Genomic DNA, 21412 nt, shown 5'->3' with positions numbered 1-21412 from the left:
GCAGTCATGTGTTCTTTCAGGGACATGACTCTGGTTTGCCATTTTCATGCCAGCCACTTTCCTCACAATTTACTACAGTCCTCCTCTGAGCCCCGACCACCTCACACCTGGAGTATGTGACAGCCTCCTACGGTCTCCCAGTGTCCCCTCTAGCCCCCTCCATATCCTCCACATGCAGTCTGAGTGGAGCCAGAGCCTGGCACCCTCATCTGGAACCCACCAGTGGCCCCGTCATCCTGACAAACCACTCCTGCCTGACCTGACCCCCACCCCGTCTCCCGCTACACTCCAATCACTCTGGCCTTCTGTCACTGCCCCCTGCACAAAGCTCCTCCCCATTTCAGCCCCCTCACCCAGGCTTCCTTCCACTTGGAAAGCTTCTCCTCAGATCTGTGCAGGGCTGCCCCCCAACACCCAGGCATCACCACAAATGGCACCTCCATAGGAATGCCTGACCGGAGACCTCAGCCAAAGCCACACCCCAGGCCTGTTCTACCACTTGACTTACCTACCGTACCTTCTTCACAGCTCTCAGCACCTCCCTGAGGCACTGCCCTTCCAGTACAAAACTCAGTCCCAAACAAACAATGTTCGCGCTTGGGAGAGCGGGGAGCGCACAGCAGTCCCAGCCCAGGAAGCCCATGCTGGCTGGGTGGAGCTGTCCATCCTGGATCCTGCTCTGCACAAAGTCATCAAGAGCAGGCAGGACCTGGACACAGCTAGTCCAGCAACAGCCAGACATGTTTTTCTTGCGGCTACAACGCTCCCTGAACCCAAGATTCCCGTGTATGCACACAGCGGTCTGCTGTAAATTCTGTATGTTGAAAAATTCATAGACTCACATTAGATGTTACTTTTCACTTTTCAGTTATGATCACAGACTTAATCCCCCCTGATTACCGGAAAGGCAAGTGGCTTTGACAGTAGTAAGCCTATTAACTGTTCATCATGGCCAAAGGGGAGAAACGTACAATGAAGTCATTAAAAATAGAAGACAATGTGTTGGGAGCCAGCTTCTAGTTAACACCAAGTGCTCCGGGGGAAGAAAAGGTGCTTACAAACATGACTACAGACACGGGATGGAATCCTAAGCTGAGACATCGCATCAATGTGACTCACCATTAATGCATGTTGCCTACTGATGTTCATGCGGCCGGAAACACGCACAAAGACTATGAAGCTAATATAGTCATGTAAATCAGCATGCTAAAAACAAACCTGGGATGAGGGCAGATAAAAGGCTTGACAAAAAACTGAAAATATTAATCAAAATACAATGTTCCTATGCTACTCTGTTCACTAATCTATTTTTGGCCCATGCATTTCAGCTAACTGGTTTTTGCCTAAACTTCATGTTATTTATTCTGTTGACTGGAATAATTTCACATCTTAATTTTTTAAATTAAAAAATTTTAGATATTTTACCTAACTCGTCCTTAGAACAATAGATATTTAAAACCCTACGAAAATTAACATAAAACAATATAGCATAATTAAATACAACATGTTAGCACTGGAGAGTACAGAACAGTACCTCACAACAATACAGCAATCATTTAAGTAGGAATGATTTTAGGGAGGAAATCAATGAATGCTAAAACTAGTGGATAAAAGTGGGATGAGGAATGGGATATTTACCTTGCCTCAAAGTACCTTCCTGCAAATTACTTATTAATCACACCGGAAAAAGAGAGTAACTTTACACTAGGGGAACCTGGCAGACCCCATCTTAATCAATATTGCATACCACATGATAGATGTAGAGAACACAACACCACTTCTATATTATTTCTACCAAATTTAAAGGCATAACCTGAATCTAATCAGGAGGAATCTTCAAACCTAAACTGAGGAACATTGTACAACTAGCACATGTGGCTACTGAACACTTAAAATGTGGCCAGTCCAAATTAAGATATGCTATAAGTGTAAAATACACCCTGGATTTCAAAGACATAATATAAAAAAAGTAAAGCATTTCATTACTAACTTTTGATATTGATAACACATTGAAATAATATTATTTTGAACATTAATTTCATCTGTTTCTTTTTACCTGTAATCTTCAAAACTGCCACGTCCATAAAAATGAAGGAAACACCGAGAAGTTACTCCTGATTTGAGGAGCCTAAAGAGATGTAACAACTAAATGTGACATGTGACCCTAGGGTGGGTACTTTGTTAAAAAGACAGAAATGGGACAACTGGAGAAACTTGAATGATATCTGTGGATTAGATAGTAGTGATGTATCAATGTTAATTTCTTGATTTTAATGGTGGTACTATGGTTACTTAGGAGAACGTCCTTGCTAGAAGAAAACACACCCTAAAGAATTCAGGGGTGACAGGACTTATTAAATTGGTCACTTAAATTATAATTTACAATTATAATTAAATTGGTAACTTACTGATTCAAAGGGTAAAAAATAAACTATTCTTGCAGTTTTCCAATGAGTTCAGAATTATTTCAAAATAAAAAGTAAATTTAAAAAGCAACCCTAGGATCTCTAGGCAAGGAAGCCCCTCCATGAACCTGGTGCAAATTCAGAAGACAGCATTTAGTAGTGATGAGGGCCCAGAGCCAGTGTAAGAACTGGCTGGGCAGCACATCAAACTTCTGGAAGCTCTGCTTCCTGGATGAACAACTTGGTTCTGGACCTGATGATTCCCTGAAAAAACTTCTGGTTCACCAACTTGTTCAAACAAAAAACTGTAAAACCAGCCCCAAAACATCTTAACAAGGCAAATAACTTAGAAGAAACTGCTTCCAGGCAACTGTGGGCTGTGGCCACTTTCTGCTTCTGCTCAGTAAACACACATGAAAATGAAACATGAGTAGAGCCTCCAAATGAGAGTCAGGCTCAGGTTTGGGAACACCCTCAAACCCTGTGCTGGGCAACACAACACAACTCACTGTGGTAGTCAACACCATTCTATAAAAAAATCAGCAGGCTTGAGCCTTGGGCCACTTGGGAAGGCTTCAGAGTTCAGGATTCCATGTTTGTCTTGTTTTTAGGAAAATAAACTAAAGACACTTTCCATAACTACTTACCAACCCTCTTCTGCATCAAACTTCGAGGAAAGTGCTTCTCCAGGTAAACCCTAGCCATAGGACAGCAAGGAGACATTTCCTAGATGCTGCGTCTGTTCTCCAAGAGTCCCATGCAGACAACACAGGGCCTTACCAGACCAAGAAAGTGAGCTGTTTTCTAAGAGTGATCATCTCATGCCTGATGCGTCACCACTTATTGGGCACTTATAGGCCACTAAGCACAGGCCACACATTACATTCCTCATCTTTACACATAACCCTGAGTGACAAATATCTCTAGCCCCACTTTACAGCTAGGGAAACTGACACTCCAAGGTTTAGTGACTTGCTATTACCAAGTAGCAAAGTGGGTTTAAATTCAGATTTTTTTAAACACCTTTGTTGAGATATAAGTGGCATGTAATAAACTATACATATTTAAAGTGTACAAATATTAGTAAGTTTTGACATATATACCCATGAAATCATCACTGCAATCAAGATAATAAACATGTCCATCACCCCCAAAAGTTTCCTCTTGCCTCTTTGTTATTCCTCTCCCACCCTTCCCTACACCACCCCCAGGCAACCTCTGAACTACTTTCTGTCACTATAACCAAGTACGAATTATCCAGAATTTTACATGGATTCATATAACATATACTCTCTTTTGCCTGGGTTCTTCCCCTCAGTATAATCATTCCGAGATTCATTCATATTCTGGCATGTAGCAATAGTTTATTCCTTTTTTACTTCTAAGTAATATTCCATTACATGGATATACCACAGCCCATTTATCCCTTCACCTCTAGATGGACAATTAGGTGTTTACCATTTGGGGCCATTACAAGTAAAGCTATTCTGAATATTTCTGTGCATGCCTTTGTGTGGACACATATGAGGTTATTTCAAAAAGTTCATGGAAAAACAGAATTAAAAGAAAATATGAATCTTTCCATAAACTTTTTGAACTACTCTAGTATCTTCATGTCTCTTGACATGTATCATATGAAACTGCCAGTGTTTTCCTAAATGCCTACACCATTTTACACTCCCAACAGTCATGAGTGTTCCAGCTCCTCCATGTTCTCATCAATGTTTAGCATGTACAGTCTTTTCAATTTTAGACATTCTAATATGTATGCAGTGGTACCTCACTGTGGTTCTAGTTTGCATTTCCCTAACATCTAATGATGTTGGATATCTCTTCATGTGCTTATCTGCCACTCATATAACTTATCTGAAATGTCTGTTCAGATCTTTTGCCCATTTTTTATTGGGTTGTATGTTTTCTTATTCTTGAGCATTGACAGTTCTCTATTGTATTCTAGATACAAATCATTTATCAAATAAATGATTTGCAAATATTTTCTCCTGGAATTTTGCTTGTCTTTCCATTCTCTAAACAGTACATTTTAAAGAGTATAAGTTTTTAACTTTGAAGTCCAATTTATCCACTTGTTCTTGTATGGATCAAACTTTGATGTTAGATACAAGAAATCTTTGCCTAACCCTAGGTCATAAAGATTTTCTCCTATGTTTTCTTTTGTAAGTTTTATAGTTTTAGGTTTCATATTTAGGTCTATCATTAGTTTTGAGTTAATTTTTGTGTATGGTGCAAAGTGTGGCTCAAGGTTCATTTTTTGAATATGGATACCCAATTATTCCAGCACCATTTGTGGGAATGACTATTTTTATTGAATTGCCTTTACAAGTGATTAATATGGGTGATAGGAGCATCTTTTGTTCTAGTGAGGCAACTCTTAGCAGGACCCTAGATAGCTTGAGCATCAGGGCTGGTCACCAGAAAGACTAAGCCTCTATTAGAAGCTTGGAACTTTCACTCCCCAACCTCTGGGGAGAAGAGAGGGAATAGAGATCGACTTAATCACCAGTGGCCATGACTGATCAATTAGGTTTATGTAATGAAACCTCCATGAAAACCCCTAGACAATAGGATTCAGAGGGCTTCCAGGTTGTTGGAAACACGGGGGTGCTGGAAGGGAAGAGTGCCTGGAGAGGGCTTGGAAGCTCCGTGCAACTCCCACCTTCCATACCTTGCCCTAAGCATCTCTTCTACATGGCTGTTGCTGGGTTGTATCCTTTATAATAAATCAGTAAACATAAGTGAAGTGTTCTCCTGAATCCTGTGAGTCGTTCCAGCAAATTATGAAACCTGAGGAGAGGGTTGTGGGAACCCCTCAATTATAGCTAGTCAGTCAGAAGTACAGGTGGCCTGGGATTTGCAACTGGCATCTGAAGTGGGGATCAGTCTTGTGGGACCGATAGAAATGGGATCTACTGCTAATTCAAGGGAGACAGTGTCAGAATTGAATTCAATTTTTGGACACCCAGTCGGTGTCTGGAGAACTGGAGAAGTGGTATTGGAAGATACTATGTATTTTGCATCAAGAGTTTAAAAAAAGAAAAAAAAAAACCTCATTGCCTGCCTCTCAAGAGATCACTGTCCTTCACTGACTAATATCCAGTGTTTCAGATATTTTGTCCATTTTTGGATTGTTTCAGGCAGGATGGTGTATTGGTCCCTGTTACTCCATCTTGGCCAAAAGTGGAAATCCTCAAACCCAAGTCTTCTGAAACACCCTCCCTAGGCCTCCCGTGCCTACTTCCATCAAGAAGGCTTATGCTGGAGTCATCTGACTCCTTGTCTGTGTGACTCATGAAAGCCAAGGTGAGACAAACACTGTGTGTCACCAGCCCCCAGCACAGAGGCCTGGCTCACAAGAGATTCTCAGGAAGCTTTGCTAGATAAATGAACACAAGCACGGACCCAAGCCCTGGCTCAAAATCTAAGGCTCTCTAAAAATTCAGGTCCCCAGAGCTATATGAAAGTCTAGACCCAAGGCTTTGCTCTGAGTCTTCAGAACAAAATCTAAATACTAGCCAGGAGAACTGGGGAACTTGTTTCCCCCTAACAATGGTAAAGAAGAGCGCGAGAACAAAAGTCCAGAATAAGTGGTGCTTTGATAAACTGCACAAACACCCCGGGAAATGGCAATTAGAATAACTTACAGTTTCAATTACTCCTTTGTTTGCAAATTTCTTAGAAGCTAAATATTTTGCCATTTGGTACAAGGGGACTTTCCTGGGCATCTCTTCATAAGACAGGAGATTAATAATACTGGGTTTTGTTAGTATTTACTTAATTTTAGATCATTTCTTTCTATCATTCCTTGTTTGAAAATCTCTCTAATAAGAATGCTCGGGAACAAGTTTTATTTTGTTAGTTTTTTAAATGAAGGATAGGAGAATACAGGCTATAGCCATACCCAGTTCACCCTAGCCAGAATCATATCTAGGTGCAAAGAAATGGAACATTAATTCCTAGACACATTCTAGAGGACTTTCCTGAATTAGGTCATAACAATTTTAAAGGTCAAACAAAGGCAAAAATAGTTTCATTCTTAGTACTAAGGTATCATATGGCCCTTTGCAATGAGCTAAGAAACTTCCCCATCAACACTGACGCTCACATTCAGGACTTATTTGAGAGACTAAAAGAGAGAAGGAATGAATTGTCAGGTAGATACAAGATGAAGACAAGCACTCTTATGCTCATCTCTGGAGGATATTATGGGGAGGATTTAAAGTCCTGTTGTGCTTTTTAAAGAACAAGTAAAGCTAGCTTGACAGATGTAATATTCCCTTTCCATAAAGGAGTCCCCCACCAAAGATTCCTATCCAGTACAGCTCAGGCAGTTACATCAGATATACTTTTATCAGGAGGATAGTTCTCAAACACAGCACTAATTGTGTTACTCTCCTGCCTCAAATACTTCAAGAGGTCTGCACTGTCCACAGGATTACATAAAAAACCATCACTTTGGTGTACTGGGTTCTTCATGATCTGTAAACCAACACACCAAAACACTTACTCTCTTCCCACACATCACACGTTCTCGTTAAGGGGGTTTCCCAAGTTATGTTATTAAAAGGTCAACCAAGTTTGGATACATAGGGTTAAACATAATTAAACAGGTTTCTTTAGGGAGGACCCTTCCAAGCCTCTAACTTATTCCTGTGTCACGTCAAGCTCCCAGAATTCCCCATGGAATGCCTCAGTGGACCACTGCCCTGTAGAACCTTAAGTTGCAGCCACTTCAAGCTCTGCCTCTTCTCTAGCATGCCATCTTCTTTCATCCTTCCTTCTTCTGCACATCTTGACAGATTATTTGTTCTGATACACACTGTCTCTCCTTCTTATCCCCTTTCACCCCTCAGCCCCTGGGACCTGCAGAAACAGCAGCTCTCTAAATGTGGCACCTTTTCTTGGGTTCCTTCACTCGTGCACTTTGTGCCCCCACCCCCATGCCCCTCCCCACTCCTCTTGGCTCGGCTCCCTCTTACGTTATTTTTCCCATTTTTCTTTTGAAAAGGAAAAATACAGAGAGATAGACAAAAATGCAGACTAGAAACCAAACACCTACATTCCCATGAATCAGAAGTGCAATCATTAGATTATGCTAATAACATCATGTTTGCTTCAAGTCTTCTTTTTAATAAAAGAACACAACAGGACAAAAATGCGGTGTCCTTTGATTTCTACTGACAACCTACTGCCCCCTCCCCAAAGACAAAGACCTCCCAAGGGTGCTGCATATCCTCCCCATCCACTTTTATACTTTTACAAGCAGACGTATTCATAAGCAATGGAAAGCATTTTGTACTTTACAAAATCTTAACACAATGAAATCATACAAGAAGTATAACTTACCAACTTTTCACTCAGTAAGATCTAGTCAACAAGACCTACCCATACTGACACTCAACATGATCTACCAATATTGATTCTAGTGATCTGGCAACACTGATCCTCTTGCTTCCACTGCTAGCTTAGTTACTGAGAACTGAGCACGCACGGAGCCCTGTCTCCAAGTGCTTCACACATATTACCTTATTAACTCCTCCCAGTTACCCCCCTGAGAAGATGCTCCAATCGCCTACAGCTGGCACTTAGCAGGGATGGCAGTCTCTCCAAGTTTGTGCCCTTAACCACTGTGCTAAGCTGCCCTGATACTCTGTTACTGTCAATAGCCAACTGAGCACATTCCCTGTGCCAGGTATTTTGTATGTATCATAATGTCTCTTAATTCTCTCAACCACCCTATGTGTTAAGTACAACCACTATTCCATTTAGAAATAAGGAAATTGAGGATGGGGGTGGTATTGGAGACTTGGTGAGAACCATGACTATCGAGCTTCAGCGTCCAAGTCTTTATCCACTGGGCTAAATGTCTGATTCACTTGGGAAAAGAAAAAAAAAAGCAGAAGGTGAGAATAGAAAGATGGGCTGGTGTAAGACTGTAAAGAGATCTGAATGCTCAAGAATACCTGTTAACTTGTCACACGGTATTATACCAATATCACCAGTCCCTGATCAACACAGTGCCAGAGCATCCTGGGAACAGGGAAACGACACTTACGGTCATGGACCTCATAGCAGTGCTTCTGCAGGCGCTTAACATCCCGCTCCTCCAGCACGCCATGAGTCATCAGCAACTGGAGGAATCGCCGGTGGACATCAGTCATGATGCCCATTCTTCTCGCACTGCCCTGCATGTATGAAGGAACTGAAAAAGAAGCCAGTGAGATCTAGTCATCTCCAAGCACGCCAAAAGCAACATCCTAGGTCATGTGCTAATTTACATTAACAAATATAAATGTGTTATCATTTTAAAAATTAAGTTCCTCATGCTGATGACTACAAGAGAGGAAAGAACAAGAGTCACAGGCTAGGCAAAAAAATTAGTACAGGGCAGTGGTGAGAAGTGTGGATTCTGGAGCCAGAATGCCTGGGTTCACAGCCTGGCTCCACCACTCATTGGGTGTGTGAAACTGGGCAACTTAGTCTCCATGCGCTTCAGTTTCTGGTCTGCAAAGTGGGAATAACAACAGAAACGTCTTCCATAGAACTGCTACAAGAATTAAATGAGTTAATATATGTAACAGCCTGGTAACACAGTAAGCACTAAAGAAGTGTGAGCTATTTTTACTATTACACAATTCTAGGCCTTACCCTTGGCTCAGCCACTTAGCAGATTTAGAAATTTAGCTGCAGCCCCATTTTCTCACTATAAAATTATAATAATGTTCACTGATTAGAGAATTGCTAGTAAACAATAAATGTTAGTTTCCTTCTCCTCTCCCAAACCTCTAATAAGACAACTGTCACAGTAGGACTGCAACTATTTTAAAAATCTCCTGCTCTCTAATAAAACAGAATCTTTTCACAAACCGCAAAGGTCAGAACTGATAAAAGTATTACACAAGCCTTGATCAAAACCTGCTCCTGCCACAGAGAAGCATCACCCCAGCACAGGGCCAAAGAGTGTAGATCTGGAACTAGACATGGCACCAAGACCAGTGTTTGCCAGAACTGCCTGATCTTAAGGATCACCTAAACTGAGTACTAAAAATACAAATTCCTGGCTCCTTTCCTGAAGGTTCTGACTGCAGCGGTGCCTAGAATTCTGGGGTGCTGCCACGATCTGACAAGAAATTTGCTTTTATCTTAGGCAGATATAACACGGAAACATTTTTAGCTAACATGCTCAATTTCCCTAAGGCTCACTCTTTTCATCATAACTATCTTAATGGCATAAAATGAAGTTTAAATGAGATATGACTACCAAAGGCCTGCCAAGACCTTAACACTTGAGAGACACACAGAAGTGCTAGTTAATGTTCTTTTTTAACAGCATCATCAACTGGACCTCAGAGCTAGGAAGATGCACTATCTCATGACCAGTTTCTCTGACTGCCTGCTACAGACAACCTCAAGAAGATCTCACCAGCACCTCCACCTCAACAAATCCTAAGTCAGACTCATCCTCTCTTTCCACCGTCCTCAGCCCTTGTCATCATGAGTCTTCCTCTTTGTAAATCATCTGGTTTGGATGGTGCAGTCCACACAGTCAAATTAACCACACACCTGTACCTCCAACTCTGGTCCTCTTCTCCCTAAATCTCACATCCACACAGTCACCAAGTTTATTTCCTATCACTAGGGTTGGGTACCTTCATTCACTCATTCCACTTTTATGTACTGAGCACCCCCTTATTTGCCTGTGGTTGTTCCGGGCATAGAGACAGAATATGCTGGGCTAAGGAATTTGGACTTTCATCCTGGAAACTTTAGAGACTAAGGCTCTACAAACTAAGGGTCTCGAAGCAAGAAGATGGTATAGCAAGAAGATGATATCTTTAGAAAGATACCTCCTTTGGCACTGTGTAGGTGAACTAGAGAAGGAAAGAAATGGGAGGCAAAGAGTCTAGTAAGCAGTCTACCGAACAGATCCAGAAAAAGCGGACAAGAGTACCACCAAGGCTTGCCAGTAAGGACAAATGACAAAGATCACAGCCATCATGATTCCCATCAAATCTCAAGCAGGATAAATCTAAAAATACCTACCTAGGCACATCATAGTAAAAGTACAAAATATCAAAGGTTAAAAGCAACCAAACAAGGGGCCGGCCCAGTGGTGCACTGCTACAGTGCGCCGCTTGAGAGCGTGACTGCGCTCCCGCCGAGGGTTCCACATACAGACCGGTTCCCGCTCACTGGCTGAGCGAGGTGCGGGTGCAGCACTGAAGGTTGCGATCCCGTTGCTGGTCCCGGTCCGGTACGGGCGCGACACTGAGGGTTGCGATCCGTTGCTGGACACGAAAAAGAAAAAAAGACAAAAAAAAAAAGCAACCAAACAAAAGGTCAGAATACCTTCAAAAGAGCAACAATTAGACTGACAGCTGACTCACAAAAGCAACAAGAGAATTCAGTTACAGTGAGAAAAACTCTTCCACACGCTGGCAGGGTATGTCTCTCAACTGAGAACTCTACACTCAGCTAAAGACTGAGGGTGAAATATAAACATTTCCAAACAACAAAAAACTGAAAAGAGTAAGTGACAGGCAGACCCTCATGAAAGGAAATTCCAAAGCATATACTTCAGGAAGAAAAAAAGTGATACCAGTTGGAAGGTTTAAAATGCAGGACAGAATAAAGAGCAAAGAAACTGGTAAATATGTGGGTAAATTCAAGTCATTTTATGACTGTATAAAACAGTATAAAGAGTATTTTTGAGATTTTTTAAAAATTAAAACACACAAAAATAATAGCATATAAATTGGGAGGCAAGTGACCACTGAAATTAGTGTTCTAACATCCTTATGATGGTTGGGAGGAGAATTGGACATTAATAAATTTTACACTTGCACTTTACAATTTCTAGAGTAACCACATTAGAAAAACAAAAATACAGTATATAATTTCCAAATTAGTTTTAAAAAAAATGTAATGAGGAAAAATAATCACTTAACCCTAAAGAAGGAACCAAAGGAGAGAAGGAAAAAAACAGAGAATAGGCAGAACAATCATAAAGAGTAAATTAGAAGAAATCAACCCTTAGTTTAGTAATAATGATTAATGGAAATAGACTGAATGTTCCAATTTGAAGACAAGCACTGTTAGATCAGATTTTAAAATTTGTCAAATGATAATGAATAAAATCTAGCTATACATTATGAGTTACTCCTAAAACATAAGAACTCCAAAAATGTAAAAGTGTATAAAAAGATATATTCTGCAAACTAACAAAAAGAGAGCTGGCGTAACTTTATTAATATGAGACAAAATAGGCTTTAAGGCAAAAAGGACTACTAGAGATAAAGAGGGTCATCACAACATTATAAAAAGGTTTAATTCCCAAGAAGATCTAACAATTTAAAATGTGCAAGCACCTATTAATAGAACCTCAAAGTAGTTAAGGCAAAATTGTCAGAAATACAAAGATAAACATACAAATTCACAACCACAGTAGGAAATTTTAACACACCCCTCTCATTAATTGATGAAGTGAACAAAAATCTGTAAGTTTAAAAATGACGTGTACAAGGGCCGGCCCGGTGGCGCACTGGAGAGTGCGCCGCTTGGGAGTGCGGCGGCGCTCCCACCGAGGGTTCGGATCCCATGTGGAGACCGGTTCCCGCTCACTGGCTGAGCACGGTGCGGGCGCAACACCGAGGGTTGCGATCCCATTGCCGGTCAGTAAAAAAGACAAAAAGGAAAAAAAAAAAAAATGACGTGTACAACACAAGTAAAAAGCTTAATCTGATGGACGTGCATAAAACACAGTACCCAACAGCTGAACAATACAGAACCTTCGAGCATACCAAGAATAATTATGCAAATTGCCAAATAATGGCCAGAAAGCAAGTCTTAGCAAAATTTAAAGGATGGGTCTCGTACAGACCACGTTCTCTGACTATAATGCAATAAATCTGGAAACCAGTAAGAAAAAGATAACTAGAAAATTCCATTTGCTTAGAATTTAAGAAACATACTTCTAAATAATCTATCATTAAAGAGGAATTATTAATAGAAATTAGAAAATATTTTGAACTAAACAATAAAACATTACACATAAAAACTGGTAGGAAGCAAATAAAGCAGTAGAGGAAAATTAATAGCCTTAAATGCTTACATTTTTGTAAAAAGGGGGTGCAGCAAATTAATGAGTTAGGCATTCATCTAAAAAAACTATAAAAAGAACAGCAAGTTAAACCCAAAGAAAGTTAAAGGAAGAAAATAACAGAGAGCAGACACTAATAAAATAGAAAATAAGCATATATCTAAGGAGATCAACAAAACCAACATTATTCTTTGAAAAAACTTAGTAAAAGTGAAAAACCTCTGACAAGATTTTCCAAAAGACGAGAAAACTTACAAATAAACAGTATTTGGAATGAAAAATGAAAATTAATTGCAGATGGCACAAATATTTTTTAAAGATATCATACACAATTTATAACAATTAATCTGAAGTTTTAAATATGTACAAAGTCATAGGAAATTCATCCAAAACTGATGACAGAATTATTTGGAAACCTAAACAGTACTATAACCATTAATGACATTTTATAGGGAATCCATCTTCTCACAAAGAAAACTTCAGGTCTCGATGAATTTATCAAGAAGTCCTACCCAAACATTCTAGAAACAAATAAATTCAAATGTTACATGAACTCTTCCAAAGCCTGAAAAAGAGCAATCCCTCCCTAACTTATCTGATTAGGCTAACATAACTTGGGCTCTGAAACCTAACAAGGACTTCAAAGGATAGAAAAATCACAGGCCATTATCTTTCCTGAACATAGCTGCAATAGTCCTAAGCAAAATGTTAACAAACCAAATCCAGCAATGTAAAAAGAATATTATGTTGTCATTCAGTTGAGTTTATTCCAGCAGATTTAACATTTGGAAATCATACAATATGAATCACCACGTTAACAGAATAAAGGAAAAAGCACATGATCATCTTAATAGATGCAGAAAACACAGTTAATAAAATTCAACATTTATTTATACAAAAAACTTAACAAATTTGGGATAGAAGGAAACTTGTTTTATCTAATAAATGACATGTACAAAAAAACAACAGCAATATAATACTTAAAGATGAAACGTTGAGGGCCGAACCCATGGCTCACTCAGGAGAGTGCGGTGCTGGGAGCGCCGGGGCCACAGGTTCGGATCCTATATAGGGATGGCTGGTGCGCTCACTGGCTGAGCGCGGTGCAGGCGACACCAAGCCAAGGGTTCCAATCCCCTTACCGGTCACAAAAAAATAAATAAATAAATAAAAAATGAAACGTTGAAAGCAATCACTTTAAAAACCGAATTGTTCCAATGTAATTGAATCAATGCAATTCCAACCAAAATCCCAACTGGTTTTTTGTGTGTGACTCTGCATGATTTGACAAGATGATTCTCAACTTTACATTAGAAAACATAAAGGCAAATTGGCAAAGACATTCTTGGAGAAGATAAAGACTTGTCCTGCCTGATACGAAGACTTACTATAAAGCCAGAGTAATGAATATAGTGTGGTACTGATACAGGGATGGACAAATAAGACCAAGGAGACAAAACAGAGAACTCAGAAACAGAAAGGTACACATATGTGGCTATGTCGAGAGAAATGGATATGTCAGAGAAATGGAACTTCAGATCAAAGCAAACTCTTCCATAAAAGGTGCCAAGACATCTAATAACCCATTAATTAAAAAAAAAAAAAAATGACCCCACACTATACACAAAAATCAATTCTAGACGGTTAAGGTCATGAGAAAAAAACTATAAAACATTTTTTTTTTTTTTTGGCAGCTGGCCAGTACAGTGAAAACTATAAAACTTTTAGACAGCAATATAGGAGAATATAGGGTTTTTATGACCCTAAAAGATACATAAAATACAAATCATAAAGGAATTATACTGATAAATTTGACTTTGTTAAAATTAAGAACCTTTGTTCACCAAAAACATGGGGGGGGGCCAGAGGCTACAAACTGGAAGGTATCTGAAACACATATAAGCTGCAAAAGATTCATAATCACAACATATAAAGAATTCCTACATGTGAAGATGGGAAAGACAATTGTAAGAAAAAAAATGAGCAACAAAAATTTTACAAAAAGAGGATGTACAAAAGGTTAATGAAGACATTTAAAATATGCTTAATGTCAATGTTATCGGGCATACGGGTATTAAAACAACAGTGAAATATCTTACCCACTACCAGATAGGCAAAAATTTTGAGGAATGGCTGAGGTTGTAACTTTTATCCACTATGGGTAGAGCATAAATTCTTATAACCATTTCAGATAAAAATTTGATATACTGGCTAATTTGCATATCCCCAGAAAGCCACTGTTAGGTATATACCTTACAGAAACTTCCACATTACCCCAGGAAACACATTTCTAGGAGCACAAGTCTAGCAACAGTATAAATGCTTATCCCCTGAACAACAGCTACATAAAGCAGTTATAATCGCCCCCATGAAATTTAAAACAGAAGTGAAGATGAAGTAGAGCTACTCACATCAACATGCATGCTTCTCAAAAACATATTATGTGCAAAAAGCAAGTCACACAAAATATACATTAGGATCTCATTTATATAAAATCCAAATCCCAGCAAAACCATATATTGCATTCATTAGAGATACACAAATAGATCGTAAAAAGTACAAAGAAAAACAAGGCAATGAGTAACACAATATTCAAGGCAGTGGTTATCTTTGCAGAGACAAGAAAAGGATGCAATGGGGGCCCAGGGGCTCTGGGGCTCTAATGTTCTATTTCTTAACTTGGTGGTGGGGACATGGGTGTTCATTATATTTTTGTTCTCCAAACTTAACTTCCACACGATTTTATAGGTACATTACATACCATATTAAGAAAAGAAAGAAAAAGCTGAAAATGTTAAACAGCCAAAATAAATGTTAATGAGAAGAATGAGGTATAGAACAGGATCCAATGATATAATCTGGGAAAAGAGGATGGGAAAGTGGGAGTGGAAGAGATACATAAATATAGACATGTTTGTTTATGCATATTACATCAGCTGTCTCTATGAAGAAGGACTGCATGGGGGCAGTTAACCATACGCGTGTTACCTACGCAAATAATTTTATTTTTCGCAAATAATTTTAAAATAGGAATATCTGTGGAATAAGTAAATCTCAGTCACACCATCTGTGCCGTGTGCTAGACATAGAGTTTGCTTCACGGGAACGGCCTTATTTAATCCTCAAAGGGAAAACATTACTGACCCCACTAAAAGGGCACAAAGTGACACAGTTATGGATGGACACAGGAATGGCGATTTTTAAAAAAAGCACAGTTCCTGTTCCCAAGGCACTCCCAGTCCAGGTCAGCAAGAGACACAAGTGACCAATAACGTTAAGATACAGGTCCCTTACCTGCAAGTCTCAAATCTGTCAAGGTTTGAATACCAAAACTTTTTCCTTAAGTTTGAAAACTTGTCCTGACCTAAAGAGAGGCTATTTATGGTTGTTGTTTATTCACGTAGTGTAAGTATGCATATATTTAGCTGTGAAAATCGTAACGTACTTGATTACAAAACGCTGCTCAGGACCCCGCCGAGGGTGTAACATAGCATGCACCATCTCACCTTTCCAAAATCCAAGAAATTCTAGCCTCAGGGCTTTAACATAAGCGTCTGTGAACTTGTACAAAGTAATCAGCTCTGTGCACAAAATAGTAGGGAGCACCGAGGGCGGCGTGATAAACTGAGAGGGTGGTCAGCCAAGGCCGGACTTCCCCTAGATCTAATTACAGTCTGCATAGAATTTTGTATTTTGTTTCTTTCACCTAATAATACAATTAAAAGTATTTTTTACACCTAATATTACGATTTTTAAATGTTTGTGTTGAACAGAGTCTACTTGCCTCTGCCGCCCTTCTCTGGCCCTCAGTTTCCCCACCAGCACAGGAGAAGTCCCAAGACCCGGCCGCTAGTTTCTCAGTACAGGGGTGCCGACCCCGGGACCTGACCCTCACTGCCTGTGTCACCCAACCCTTTCTTCCATCCTTCTCCTCGCCTTTACGGACGTTCCTCTTCCTTCCCGGCCAGTCTCCCGCCCCCGCGCTCCAAATTACCCACCACAACACCCCGGCACAGCCCAAACAGAGCAGCCCGCTGTGACCGGAAGGGGGACTCGGGTCCACCTCCGAGGCGGGGCCAACGCGAGTGCGGCGCTCCCATTGGTGGCCTCCAGATTCTCCCCGCCCACTGGTGGCGCACTTCCGGCGATCCCGCCAACTTGTTGCCGTGGTGTTTCGGGATCAGCGTGCTGGGTCTCGAACTACACGGCTTCCCGCGCAGTCCGCATTGCTTACGGAGAGGGGCTTCCGCTGGTCGCGCTCCGCCTCCAGCACCACAGAGGCTCCCCCAGGGCAAAGAGGGAGAACAGCGGGCGTACAGCCCGTGCTCCCTTTAGTAGCCGCCATTCCGCAGGCACCGGCTAGTGCCTAGTCCCGGGCCTCAGTTTCCCCATCTGTGAAACTGACAGTGTGCTCGTGGTCAGAAGTGAGGCTCTGTCGTCATACTGGCACTGCCTCTGGCACTGCCTCTTACTAGTTGCTGCAGCTTGGCCGAGTCACTGAGCTTCTCTGAGCTTCAGTTTCTTTTTCCATTAGGTGGGGATAATAATAGTGTTTGTGAGATAATGCATAGCAAGTGCTCCGCATAGCACTTGAAAAATGTCACACGGGAGTGCTGATAAAATGTTGACTATTGTCTCACCTAGGGATTGAAGTAAATGAAGTCATTAATGGAAGTGAGTGGACTGCGTTGGGTCTCCAAGGCACTCATTTTACAAACATTTGTAACAATAGCTCAAATCCCTACTTGGCTGCTTAGCACCCCTGTGATCTTGGACAAGCTCAATCTCTCTGGACTCAGGGTTCCTCATTTGCGTGAGTGGGGAAACAGGAGAGTGTAGTTGTTAAAACAGAGAGTGTAGCTCTGGAACTGGATGGTCACAATTGCATCCTCGTCCTTAAGCTCAAAATCTCTGAGACCTAGGACAAAATACTTAACCGTTCAGCCTCCAGTCTCGGTTGGCTCATCTATAAAGCAGAGATAACAGTAGCACCTTGTTGATAAGAGTTGTTGTGAAGGTTAACCACAAGCCACATGAAGAGTGGCTGACACATAGGAAGTCTTCAGTAAGTGTGAGCTACCATTACTGATAAAACACTTCATAAACTGTTTTATGGACAGTCAAATAAGAGAAAATAGCCCTAAGGAGGAGCATACATGTTTTGTTTGCCTGCATAGTTCTGTAAAATTTTCAATTCGCTACCGATGTTTAAAGTTGAGGCGTTTCATATAAAACCTTGGATTTTGAAAAATGGGGGAATTTGGCAACCGTGGGCCAACATTCTCCCATAGCAGCACTTGTTTAGAGCTTGGGAGAAACTATCCCCTTTTTGTAATGAAGTGTGTGCTTTCCTGGTGTGCAGAGAGAAAAAAGCTGAGGACCGAGATAGAAAACACTGGGAACACTGACATTTTGGGATCAAAGGGCCAAGAAAGGAGGTAGAAAGAGAAGAAAGATGTATAAGACTGAGTAGTATCAGAGGCACATAGGTAGGAAAGACTTTTGAGAAGCAGGATGTGGTCAGAATTGTCAATGACGTGCCACTGATTTGGAAATTGACGACCAACAAGAGCAGCCTCAATAGAGAGGGGAGGAAGCTAGGTCAGACTCCGAGAGCGAAGAATAGAAGTTGAGGAAGCAGAGGAGTGCTGACCACTCTTTGAGGAAGTATGGTTTAGGAAGGGAAGACTTGAAGACTAGAGCAGAGGGAATAATCAGTAGAGTAAAAATAGACAAGAGAGGATGGGGTCAAGGGCATAGGGAAACAGGATTACTCTTACACTAAAGAGGAAGACAGACAGTTCTGAAACAGGAGGAAAGGAGGTGAAATGGCTAAATAAAGGCTCATCCCTGATGTTTTCTATTTTGTCCATAAAGTAGCAAACAGTATCATTCTGCTGAATAAAGATGAAGAGATGCTAGGGGATTTGAGGGGAGAGGTCAAAAGGTTTGGAACAGATGTTGAGGGGGATGCAAAAATGAGGTTCCAGCTAAGGTTGACATCATAAATGTGTAGAGATGACAGCTGATTATCTGATCCCTTCCCTCAATCTCTCATCTCCATCCCAGGGGCCTTAGAACAGCAGCTCAGTTTGGATCCATCCTGGTGTGGGCCTTGGTTGGGCATCTGCAACTGCCTCTAGAAGGCAGGCAACTGGAGGAGGTTGCATTGAAATGACCCACCATGATATGGGCAGGCAGAAATAAGAGGAAGAAAAGCACTTACAAGTTGGAGTGGAAGGAGTACAGCAACCAGAGGTCTCAATGAGGTGGATCCAGTTCGGTATGAAAGTGGTAAGGACTGGAGTTCACAATGTGGGAGTGGTCCCCCACAGGGTGACAATCCTGCCCCTGTGTGACTCTACCCTCAGAAGACAACACATTGTCTAGTGGTGCAGCAGAGAAACCCATCAGTGCCATGTCTAGTGGAGCCGTGAGAGCAGGACCGACATGGAGACCACAGAATTGTGGAGCTACCAGCGTGCAATGCCAGTCTGCAAGAGCTGAAGCATCACCTGAGACCAGGAACGCCATAGGAGTGGAGCTGCATGTGGACTTGGGGACCCAACTCCCACACCAGTGTGCAGAGGATGTCAAACATAGCATCAAGATACATGATATGCCAGCTTTGAGAATTAATGCCTGCCCTGCTGGGTTTTGGACTTGTTTGAGACCTGTTACCCCTTTCTTTTGGCCTACTTCTCCCTTTTTGAATGGGAATATGTACCCTGTGCTTGTCCCACCATTGTATCTTGGAAGTAGATAACTTGTTTTAGATTTCACAGATGGGAATTTGAACAACTTCAGACTTTTGAGTTGAAACAAGTTAAAAGTTTGGTGACTAAATGAATGTATTTGTATGTGAAAAGGACATGTTTTAGGGGGTCAGGGGCAGAGTGCTGTAGATTGGATGCCCCACCAACCTCACTGAACCTTAAATCCCCACTGTAACTATTGAGGGTGGGAGATCCTATTATGGTAATTGAAAGGTGGGGTCTTGAAGAGGTGATTCGATTGTAGGACTATGATTTAGTGAATGGATTAATAATGGTGGTCAGGGGCATGGCTCTCAGGGCTTTAAAAGGGGAGTAAGTGAGGAACTATCTGCTTTCTCTGCTCTGCCATTTTGTAATGTGACACCCTGCTATCGCTGTTGCCACCACCAAGGCCTTCACCAAATGTGTTTGTTCCCTGGACTTTGGACTTCCCAGTCTTTGTAACTGTAAGCAGTAAATTTTGTTTTCTTTATAAATCACCCAGTTCTGAGTATTTTGTTATAAGCAACAGAAATGGACTAATACAAGTGGGTTCGGTGAGTGTTTATTAGAACCTATGATGTGCCAGACATTGGACTATCTGCTCCTGGACAACTCTGACAGTTCGATTGTTCTTCTGAAAGTTGACCCTAAAATGTCTGAGAGCTACATGTACATAAATTTCTTGTACATAAGGGAAGTGTCCGAGGCCTTGGCTAGATGGGAAGCTAGGGGTCAAATAATACGCTAAGGGGGTTCGTCTTTTGCCTGAAGACCATAGAAGCTATCAGAGAGGGAGTGATGAAATCAGGTTTGTATTTCAGAAAAAACTTCGATATATCTATCCTTTTCAGACATGCTTAGAACATTTACAGAAATTGACTTTGTACTGGGCCGCAAAGGAAGCTTCAATAAATTTCAAAGAATCTATACGCCAAGCTCACAAACCACAATACAGTAAAATTAAAGATCAACAACAAAAAGAGAGTCTAAAGGAAACCCATACATTACATAGAATCCACCTTCAATTAGTAACTGCAGCTGTTTCTGAGGAAGGGGCCAGGAAGTCAGGATGAACTTTTGTGTGTGTGATGTGCATCTATTACTTACGAAAAATAAAATTAAACATTATAAGCATACATTTGAGTTTTGTTTCTTAAGCTGGGTGATGAGTGCAGGAGTGTGTACACAGGTGTTCATTATTGCAGGGAAAGTGAACATAACCCTACAATTATATTAATTGTATTCCTTTTTGGATGTTGAAAGATTTTGTCATACATTTTTAAAATATAAAGAACGTACATTTGGAAACTGAAAAATACAGATAAAAAATAAAACCAACATGGGCTTTACAAAATATTTACAAATGAATGACAAAGCCTGGCATAATAAAACTTGGGGGATCCAACTAAAACTAAAAACTGAAACAAAAAAAATGTATAGGAGCTAATCCAATTTAAGAGGTAGAAAAATAACAACTAAATAAACCCAGAGAAAGCAGAAGTAAGGAAATAATAATGAAAAAGGAGAAATGAGTAAAACAGAAAAAAGAAAATGAAGTTGATTATAGAAACCGAGAGCTGGTATTCTGCTATAGAATAATAAAATAGATAAACTTCTTACAAGATTGAGAAAACGACACAAATAAACAACATTATCAATGGCAAAGAGGGCACACCAGAGAGAGTAAAAATGTTAGAAAGCATAAGAGTACAGCACGAACAACTGTATGCCCATACATTTGAAATATTAAACAGGTAATTTTTGACCAAAAAAAAGTAATTCTAATAGGAAGAGTGAAAATATGGGGGGGAAGCATATTTTTTAAAAAATTAAGTGCATAACAATAAATGGAGAAGAGAATGGAAGGGGGGAGACTAGAGACCAGATTTTGCCACAGCCCCAGGTCACACCCTCTTCATGATGGTCCTTATATCTGTATACTCACATAATTTTTGTATTCATGACATTTTAAGTTGGATTCACTGTAGATGATGAGTATGAAACAAAGCTGTAACCAGCAGGACCCCTATATTTGAGTCTCCTCTAGGGCTGGAGCAAATCTCAGCCTTACAGGAGGTTTGCAAGACAAACTACAAATTTGCTGACTGAATTTCTAGAAATAGGAGTACTCTTGC

At 40.6% G+C, this 21412-nt stretch overlaps 1 protein-coding gene across 2 annotated transcripts in view; it reads right to left on the bottom strand.

The window, feature by feature from the left end:
* NSMCE1 (non-SMC element 1 homolog (S. cerevisiae)) overlaps positions 1–16503 on the bottom strand; it is a 32910-nt gene extending 16407 nt beyond the window's left edge. For both annotated transcript variants that reach the window (XM_008566617.1, XM_008566618.1), the window contains exons 1-2: positions 16304–16503; positions 8476–8622 (exon numbers count right to left, since the gene is read on the bottom strand). In XM_008566617.1, coding sequence (XP_008564839.1) covers positions 8476–8611 — 136 coding nt within the window. In that variant the 5' untranslated portion in view covers positions 8612–8622; positions 16304–16503. The remainder of the gene's footprint in view (positions 1–8475; positions 8623–16303) is intronic.
* Positions 16504–21412: the final 4909 nt, after the last annotated feature.

The sequence above is a fragment of the Galeopterus variegatus genome, unplaced genomic scaffold (genome assembly GCF_000696425.1).
Source record: "Galeopterus variegatus unplaced genomic scaffold, G_variegatus-3.0.2 Scaffold256, whole genome shotgun sequence".
NCBI lineage: Eukaryota > Metazoa > Chordata > Mammalia > Dermoptera > Cynocephalidae > Galeopterus > Galeopterus variegatus.
Note: the sequence above shows the minus strand (reverse complement) of the source record. Positions and strands in the feature narration are given on the sequence as shown.